At 42.8% G+C, this 10,000-nt stretch overlaps 1 protein-coding gene across 1 annotated transcript in view; it reads left to right on the top strand.

Annotated features, from left to right (window-relative positions):
* Positions 1-10,000, top strand: part of pcdh15b (protocadherin-related 15b) — a 194,881-nt gene that overhangs the window by 89,669 nt on the left and 95,212 nt on the right. The window contains exons 14-17 of the mRNA XM_076298738.1: positions 1,520-1,713; positions 5,394-5,526; positions 6,144-6,223; positions 8,636-8,729. Coding sequence (XP_076154853.1) covers positions 1,520-1,713; positions 5,394-5,526; positions 6,144-6,223; positions 8,636-8,729 — 501 coding nt within the window. The remainder of the gene's footprint in view (positions 1-1,519; positions 1,714-5,393; positions 5,527-6,143; positions 6,224-8,635; positions 8,730-10,000) is intronic.

Below are 10,000 nucleotides of genomic sequence, written 5' to 3'. Positions count from 1 at the left end.
ATGGTAACCCAGCAACCTGTGTGTGTGTGTGCGTGCACGCGTGCGGTGCGTGAAGGAAGATGAGGGTGCATGCATGTGTGTATAAAATGGGTTCTTTTTTAGGCATACTGTCTTGCAATTGAACGTGAATAAGTTTACTACTTAAAAACATAAAAAGCAAAACATTATATCACGACATCGCTACAAATACAGTATGTGATTAAAATCAGCCAACATCAATGTAGGCTATAGGCTACGTAGATAGATTGATTGATAGATACCTACTTTATTGACGCTTGGTGAAACAACATGGAGTGCATGTTTTCGGTTCAGATGCTTGTTCTTTTCCTTTTTTGAGTATGTAATGATCCCAAAACTTTACTTGAAAACTTTAGACATTCTCTGCCATTTATGGACATCTTGACTCCGCCATCGCGCCAGCTAATTCAGAACATAGACATAATCTATGATTCAGAATGTATCACGATTCACGCGCTAGTGGTGTGCTTCCCGAACAACGGTCCTTGTGGAACAACGAGGCTTCGAGGCAGGGTTTTTGCCTCGAGTAATTTTTGTAATCGAGTTATTCGAGTAACTCAATGAATCGTTTCAGCCCTACATTTGAGGCCTTTTTGAATTTTTAATGTGGCTCCATCATGTGCTGTTTTTATGTCCTCTATTTTTGTTTTTCTCCCTGCTCATCCTGAGGTATTTGTTGTGTTTTGAATAAAAAGTGGGTCACAATTTTTAGGATGGCCTCACTCCATTTTTAGAGAACAATGAGAATGAATAATGGGTAGGAAGTAAAATTTCACGACTTTAGTCATAAAACATTTTCCAATTGTGAGAAGTGTTAATAATGTGTCATTTAAAAAATAATGTATAATGTATAAAGTGTAAATATGAATGTTGAAATATTCATGGTTGCATTTATATTTCATTGTATTTCATTTCACTCTTATAGTTTATTCAATGCCTGAATGGTACTGATAAATACTGTCTTTGTTAGGACAGAGCCCCAGACTAGGTTGCAGTCATATGTGGGAACTCTTTAAACAAAGCATATAGTTGGGTCTGTTTCATATTATTGCCTCTCCAGGTTATAGTGTTTAAACCAATCAGCTCAAATTTACTATTGAAAGTCCAGGGGATTCAGAGCTTGACATTAACAGCTTTGGTGCCTCTAACCATAGATATCAGAAAGCTAGATGCCGCATTGGGCTCCAGAACGTACGTATATAGCGCCACCATCATGGTGGGGGCAACGATCACTGGAAGCCATGTTTGCCCCCAGCAATATGATGGCCACGTTTACTTATGTCACTTAATAGAACTCTACGGACAATGTGGTATCTAGCTTTCTAATATCTATGCTCCTAACCACATATAGGCCCAGTGCCCACGGTCTGGCCTGAGGTCCTGTCCCAAACCCTCTCCCCTATTCATTTCCTGTCTCCTGTCCAGCATCCAACACAAAGGCTAGAAAAGCTTTGATGTCTTAGAACTATTATTTGTGAACCAGCTGTGATGTGTTTTTCAGCTAACGGCAGTGGATGCGGATGAGGGCCCCAACGGCCAGGTGACCTACCACATCCTGGCAGGAGACCAGGGCCATTTTGTGATCGAGAAGCACACAGGGGTGATCAAAGCCATGCCGGGCATCAGTCTGGCCGTGGGCCGCACCTATGCACTCACTGTGGAGGCCATGGACAATGGCCCCAAGGCCCAGAGGAGGTCAGTGGGACTTGTAGTTTTAAAGTTTATAGCTTTGTAGTTTTATGGTCTAGTCCAGTCATTCCCAAACTGTGGTCCGCGGACCACTAGTGGTCCGTGAGGGTACTGCAGGTGGTCCGTGGAAAAGCAAAATAAAAATAAAAAAAATATATTTTTTTTAAACCTTTATTTTACCAGGAAATGCTAACATATATTCTAAGAATATGTATATTCATATCAAATTTAAATGTAAATTAAATAGTAAAGTTATTGTGTGATTATTGTGTGACTAAAAGGCTAGTGGCGCTAGGCTGTGACGTTCAAGTGCAGTGCCGCTAAGCGCTAACGGTTAGAACAGGGGTCTCAAACTCAAATGAGCTGGGGGCCACTTCTGCCAATGTCATCTCGTTGGAGGGCCACGTCAGTGTTAAGAATAATACAAAAAAAGAATGGCTATTTCCTAAAATGCAATGTTTTTTTTTTTTCAAATACTGTATTTTCAATCACAAAACTACAAACAGTAGTTTTAGACATATTGGTGCTTTTACGATAGCCTACTGATGTGATGCCCAGTTATAGGCCTAGTTTTAGTGCTAGCAGGCCTATTAAGAGGTGCAGATTAATTCAGGTAGGGCTGTGTATAGACATTTTATTAAGGGTATTATGAGGTGGTAACCAGGTGTTACTGTCCTCCTTGCCTCGCTCTGTTTTGACAAGAGGTCCTGCAGTCTAGGGATAGATGTTTGTGTGCCTCGCTATCCTTGATCCTGATCCTGATGGAGTTGCTTCTGACAGTTGTGTCGTGGACTATACTGCCTCAAGGGATTTGTGTCATAGTTTGGACAAAGGTGACTGCTAAGCTGTAAAGCTAATGCAAGCTAACTTTCAGCAGTGTGTGCTCCGATGTAATTTGATCTCAGTGGAAAGCAGATCAGAGCTGTGGGCGCTGTGATACTCCTAGCCTAGCTGACTTACATGCTATTCCATACATGTTGTCACAAAGCCAGAGATGTGTACCGATTGAGTCGCGATATCAGTGATAAAGAGAGGTGATGAATTTTGCATGATCATAATGGAACCTATTTACTGGTATTCTCTACACACGCTCTTTCGTTCGCACACATTCTTTCAAACCTAGAAAAGTTTGTAAGTAGTAAGTATTATACTGTATAGCACATTAACATTTTTAGATAGGTAAACAGGTTGAAAGGCAATGGCAGTGCATTAGTGTAAGGAACTTTAGCACCTCTTGGAGATATACTGTATATATGTATTTGCGGAATCTTTTGCTTGACTCTTTTGGCAAAACATATCTCTATTGCCTTGTTCCTGTAAGGAGCATAATGTCTTTTGAAGGCATGCATATGTATTTGTGAAATACATTGCTTGATTCTGTTGGCACAACACATCAATGTTGCCTTGCTCATCCAAAACACATTACAGTAACACCTGTTGTAGGCATGCATATGTATTTGTTAGAATTATTTTCCTGACTTTTTGGCACAACATTCCTCTTTTGCCTTTCGCAGTTCCGTTTGTCTGCAAACACTGTTGTTAGCCCTCGGCGCTATTTTCATTTTAAAATATAATGCGGTGCAGCACCAGTTTTGCGAGCCAACTGTGAAATCATGCACATTAATTATCCTGCCATCAGTTCATTAGTATGTTTAGTTTGGAGCGTAGCTGAAATAATCCCGCTTCAAATATGTTCTGCTTATGATACATCAGTCACCTCCAATCCCCTAAATGTTCATTAGGAGACTTTTAAAGATACATAAGGGATTTATGTTATGTAATGTTATGCTACACATGTGCAGAATAGCAATTTGTGCAGGTCTTTCATCTATAGACTACTGCAGCACTGAATACCACATGAGGCTAAGGGCAGAGGCTCTGTGTGTGTATGTGTGTGTGTGTGTGTGTGTGTGTGGTGTGTGTGTGTGTGCGTGTGTGTGTGTGTGTTTGTGTGTGTGTGTGTGTGTGTGCACGTGTGTGTGCGTGTGAGTGTGTGTGTGTGTGTGCACGTGTGTGTGTAGGTGTGTGCGTGTGTGTGTGCGCGCGTGTGTGGTATGTGTGTGCGCACACGTGTGTGTGTGTGTGTGTGTGTGTCTGCTTATGTTCATATGTTTAGTTGGTATATAGGGTGTTGATGTTATTCTGGGGTTCAGGGGAAATGGGAAGCTGTGTGGCTGTGATGCCGTGCCTGAGGGAGAGGCAGAGAGTTGGAGACGCTCCCTTTCTGTCCCAGCCAGGACTTCACATGTGGTGGCACGCAGCGCTGGCTTGCATATCCACTCTGCCCAACCCCACCTCCCATTTGTAAATCAATACAATCCTGAGGGTCTGAGTGATTCGCTTCATTCCCCTCCCCAAACCCCCTCCCCTATGGGCTACTCTGGAAACATCCACCGACGCCATGCCAATAGTGCCACTTGTCCATCTGCCACTCAGAGAGAAGGAAACGAGTGACTGTTTTCCACCCTTTTATTTCATCCCTTCTTGAGAGGGAGAGAAAGGAAGAATAGGCCATGGTTTGTCTCTCGGGACCAATTCAATCTCTCCTGCTTTACACCAGACCCAGTTATTATGGGTGGCCGCAGAATCAATAAGGCTCCCGAGCAGCCCTTGTTTTTGTGTGCATTTGTGTAGGGAATGTGTTTGGGCACCTCTGCAATTGCAGTGTGGGAGGAAAACACATCCATGTGATGAAAACAAAAATAATAATAAAAAAGCAAACAAACAAACAAAAACATGTATGGTCTGTTGGACATGAAAGGTTTTATGGAAACAATGAAAACCTGTTTTTTTTTTAATAAAAAAAAAGGAAACAGCGGAGGAAAAGAAAAGTGGAAAAAATCATATAATTGAAAAACCAGAAGGTGTGTAACAACACTGACCAGATGGCACTTAAATATGGATAGTCAGTCGCAAAAGTTTCTCTTTTTTTTCCCGGAGAGCAAAAACAAAATTACCTACGAGATGCTGGCTCTTCCAGAAACACGCTGGACCACATCCAGGTCGGCTACGCGCCACCTTTTGGAAAAAGACCAGTCACCCTAGGGAGAAGCAGAGAGGTTTAAAAGTGTGTGTTTTGCCAGCTATTGTCACACCTGAGTGTTTCTTTAAAACGATGAGAGTCCCGTGTGGCCGTCTCGGTGTTTTATCCATTTATCTCCGGGCTCTTCTCAGAAAGCTGCGCTTACCTCTTTACTTTAAGCTTCCCGTAACTATCGGGATAGGTCATGCATCAACAAACTTGAAAAAAACAAAAAACAATGAAATTGAGTAGTAATAAATCATATATAATAGCTCATGCTGGGATGTATTTCTTCTTTATGTGAGCTGATGAATTACGCTTTACGTCTGTTGATATCTTCCTCTCTCTGGGGTTCATTATGGTCAGTTCATTTTTTTTTCTTGCACAAGTGTTTTGCTAGTGCACATCCTCATAACCAATATTTGCAGTTTCTGTCTGTATGTTTTTTTTTCTATTCAAGACAGTATGTTTGTTGGTGCCTTGTTTGTTTGGATTTAAGACTGTTCCTTGGGTTTGTTGCCTTGTTTGTTTGAGTTTAAGACTGTTCCTTGGGTTTGTTGCCTGGTTTGTTTGGGTTTAAGCCAGTTGCTTGGGTTTGTTGCCTTGTTTGTTTGTTTGGGTTTAAGCCAGTTGCTTGACTGTACTGTATGCTCTTGATCTCCAGGAGCTCCATCACTACAGTGTACATTGAGGTGCTGCCGCCCAACAACCAGAGTCCCCCCACCTTCCCCCAGCTCCTCTACAGCCTGGAGGTCAGCGAAGCAATGATAACCGGAGGCACACTGCTCAACATCCAGGTGAGGGGACAACACACACACACACACACACACACACACACACACACACTGAAACACACACACACACACACACACACACACACTAAAACACAAACACATACTGTACACACCAGTATGCACGCATGCACACGTGCACACACACACACACACACACACACACACACACACACACACACACACACACACACACACAAATACACACACACACACAGACATTCCAACACATAGCGAAAGGTGTGTATAGCCAAGAAGAAAGGAGCAACATTGTATACGTGCTGTTTCACCTACACTGACATAGCAGACACACACACATGGAAACCCCAAATATAATGATCCACACTGGTCAACATACAGGTGAAGATCATACACACAGAACTCCTCACACAGTTTATATACCGTACCACCTTACAGTCATGTGTCTGCTGTTTCCAAAGTGCTGTGTCTGCTATTTTTATAACATGCTCTGGACATTGATGGGTAAGCTCATTCCACTAGTTCCGCAGAGAAAAGAGGATTTGAGCTTTTAGGCATGATCACAATCTGATAGTTGTTTTTTTTTATCCCCAAGTAATGCTATCAGTGCAACACTTTACAAAAGACCTTGTCTGTCTGTGCAGGCTACAGACCGTGAAAAGGATCCCATTACCTACACAATCCAGAGGGGCAATCCTGACGGCACCTTCGGACTCCTGCAAGAGTAAGCGATTTTTTACCCCCTAACGTGTATCTCCTCCATATTGGACACTGAGTGAAAGTTCTGCTGCTTCCTCCTGACGGTACAGGCAGGGCTACGGGTAAATAATCCATCTCGAGGAGGTCTAACAGCTGTTTTTTTTGTATTTCAGCATGGCACATTTATATAACTTCCAGGCACTCATCATTCCCATCTTCTCAGTAACACACACACACATACACACACACAAACACACATCCGTGAGGATAGTCTCTTTATATATATTTATACCTCTCCAAGCCTGAAGAATGCATAATTAATAAGGAATAAATGAATGGAAACACATATCATTGGGATGATTTGGGGGAAGGAGCAGAAGCAGGGTTGCTCATTAGGCCACGGTATTGGGCTTGGCAGACGCCGCGTAGCACGAATGCTAATGTGTTGTGGAGGGAAATATACTAAAACAGTTTGCGTACACTTAATCATGCCGGGTCAAATGTTTGCATCTGCAAGGCACCTCCAAGCAATGTGGTCTCGATGGGAGGACTGCTGAATTTTCTCAGTCTCTTTCCTTTCTCCCTGTCTCTCTCTCTCTCTCTCTCTCTCTCCCCATCTCTCTCTCTCTCTTTCTGTCTCTCTCTTACTGTTTCCTTCTATATCTTCTCCCTATTCACCTCTTGTTCACACCTCTCTCTCTCTCCCTCTCTTTCTCTCTCTCTCTCTCTCTCTCTCTCTCTCTCTCTCTCTCTCTCTCTCTCTCTCTCTCTCTCTCTCTTACTAACTCCTACTTTCTAATAAGAAGCAGACTGCAAGGCAACCCTGAGGGGGCAAAGGGGACTTCAATCATTTGGCCTAAAATTCAAATTTGATCAGCGGCCTCCGCTGCAGTCGCTGCAAGTAGACACAGGTTGGAGAAAACACTATAAAATATTAATCAGTCCATGTCACGATTGCCCCCCCAATAACCAGGCAAATAGAAACTGTTCAGTGTGATGATGGAGGCATGTGTGTCTGTGTGTCTCTGTGTGTGTGTGTGTGTGTGCTTGTGTGCTTCAAAACTGATCATTTGTGTGACTGGTTAACTAGTTTAACTCTCTAGGTGTTTATTACTATGCAGTATGTTCATGAGAAGAGGGCTAAACCATCTAATCTTTTATTAGCCTTTTATTGTTCTTTATTAGTCTTTGGTACAGATCAGCTTTCTACCCAGTCTTTTCACACCTGGCCCGCCTGTGCCCTCCTAACACATTGCCACGATGAAAAGCAGAAAACCGCTGAAGAGTGTTTCCTACGGCGTGGATATAAATGGAACGAGCAGTGTTGAGGAGACCTTTGAAACAATAACATCAAGATTGGAACAGCTCGAAAAAAAAAAAAAATTCGAACAAAATAATCAGATCTGTGGAGTGACCCCTGCTTTTGTGTCTGTCTGTGTTTCCGAGCTGTGCTCATTTGCATCTCTGAGTCCTCCACCAAGTGGTTGGCGCTTCAGTAGCACTTCTGAGCGAGCTGATAGAAAATGTTCCGTTCTGTTCTGTTCTGTTCTGTTCTGTTCTGTTGTTCACTGATTGTGCGGAGTCCTGCTGTTGTGTTAAATGATCTCTCATATTCCTTTGTTAATGCTTTTGATGGGCTTTAATGGAGGGCCGGTTTGGGGTGGCTCTGTCTGAGTGTGTGTGTCTCCTCTCTTGTGTGTGTGTGTGTTGTGTGTGTGTGTGTGTGTGTGTGTGTGTGTGTGTGTGCGTGTGCGCGTGTGTGTGTGTGTGCACCCAGTTCTGTAACAACTCCACCAGTACATTTAAAAACTTCCGTTAAAACAAAAATTGTCTACTCACCATACAAGCTTTATTTTCCTATCACAAATCAAATATTTCAATGAGTGCACTTGACAATGTGATTTTTGTAAAAGATCTGAAGCCAATGGCTTGGCATATCATTTGACATTTAAAGCACTTTCCTTTCTTTCACCGTGTATGATGTCTGAATGGCATTCTTAAAGGCTACAGTCCAATACGCGAGAAACAGGAAGCTACTGTTGCCAACTCAGATGGAGACTTTCACTTCAAAGCTTATAGTCTATAGCCTTATATAATTAATCACATATGGATTCATAATGGATTTAATGATTAATAATGGATTTAAAGCCCTGTCATAATCCCGATATAGTATGTATTATGTTTATTAGCACACCACTGAGATGGGGAAGGCTGAAGTCTTATTCCTTACTCCAGAAGTCCCTCTAATCACCCAATAGTGGCATTGAGTATGTCATGAAATCTCGACGGAGCTTAGCCACGGCTGTCAAACGCATTTCCACAGCATTTTACTTCAATATCACAGTGGCCTCGTTTACACAGGCATGTGTTTTATTTGTTTATTTACTTACTTGGTGGTGTGTCAGTGTCTTGTTTGTGTTTGAATTTATCCATGTAGATCTGGACTCCTGCTTCTGAACAAGACGCTGGACAGGGAGACGACGGATCGATACACACTGGTTGTCACGGCGTCCGACGGAAAGGCAGACGGGGTATGTCATGACCGCTCCCCGGGGAAGCCTTAATACCCCACTCACCCCCACCCCTATCCCCTACAGGTGTCTGGAAAACTAATCCCCACTGGGTTCACTGTCAAGAAAATCGACTGAAACTGCAGGGTGCTGTGCTTTCTCCAGACACAACCCAGCTAGCCTATCAAGGCTCCAAAACCTTGGCTGCATTGCCAGTGATTTTGAAACTGATACATGCAATGCACATGCATGCTGTTTTGCAAAGTTTCATAACATGCAAGAACTAGCAAGAACATCATTCTAACCTCCTTTGTGACTGACTGAGCTGTACTGGTAGGACCGAGTGCCATCGCTGCGGTGTCGTATGCGCTCTGAATACCTTACCAAAGAGCTTGGCATTTAGGTGTCGCAGTCACAAGCTGCAGGGACCCTTTAGAAACAGGGCTGAGTTCAGCTTACGGCTCTCTCCCTTTGCTATAGCAGGTCTTTCCTTTATGTAACACTACTCTTTGTTCCTGTCGGATGTGAGGGGGAACAAACTTTGTTTTTCTTTTTTTTTGCTATGCAAGAGGAAATAAAAAAGAGATTAAGAGATGAAAACTTTTTAATGTCCTGGGAATAAGCCAGAACAAGCTTGCAGCTACCTTATGAAAAGATGATCCCAAGCAAAGCAGACACATTCACAGTGGGTAAGTTTAGAGATTATAGTCCAACACAACTGCTAATAGCAATTCAGGCAGAAGAATAAGCTTAGATCTTTCTTCAATAATGGAGCGATTGTGGCTTTATTGTTTTTCGCAGACCAGACAGGAGCTAATAGAAGTGCGTTCAAGATGTCGTATGTCACTGGTTATTGACTGGTTATTGACATTGAAGCGATGTCTGCAGTTATCTATCTTTCCTAGACGGAGGCTTCTAGAATGTCTTTAGGCAGTAACATTGAAAGCATCTTGTGCTTATTTATCATTGCCAGTCTAAGGCTTGCCGAACAGGACAGCCAGGCGGTCTTTAGAGTATCGCATGGCCTACCGGAGTTGTTTATTCAGTCTACCATGCGGTTGACCTATCAGTCAAAGGGGCCCATTAGTCGGTCAACAAGTCGATCAGTCAGTCAGCAGAAAAAAGCAGTAGTTACTTTTTCAAGTGACTACCCAAGTGAACCTTTTAGCCTTTCAATCGCTCAGTGCATGCGATCATTCATTTATCCATGCCATCCATCCATCCATCCATCCATCCATCTAACTATCTAAGCATCCTTCTATCCATCCATCTCTTCATTAATTCATCTTCTC

The sequence above is a fragment of the Alosa pseudoharengus genome, unplaced genomic scaffold, assembly GCF_046254945.1.
Source record: "Alosa pseudoharengus isolate Yale_2024_CS ecotype anadromous, Long Island Sound unplaced genomic scaffold, YU_APseudo_1.1 YU_APseudo_1.1_scf_21, whole genome shotgun sequence".
Classification (NCBI taxonomy): Eukaryota; Metazoa; Chordata; class Actinopteri; order Clupeiformes; family Clupeidae; genus Alosa; species Alosa pseudoharengus.
Note: the sequence above shows the minus strand (reverse complement) of the source record. Positions and strands in the feature narration are given on the sequence as shown.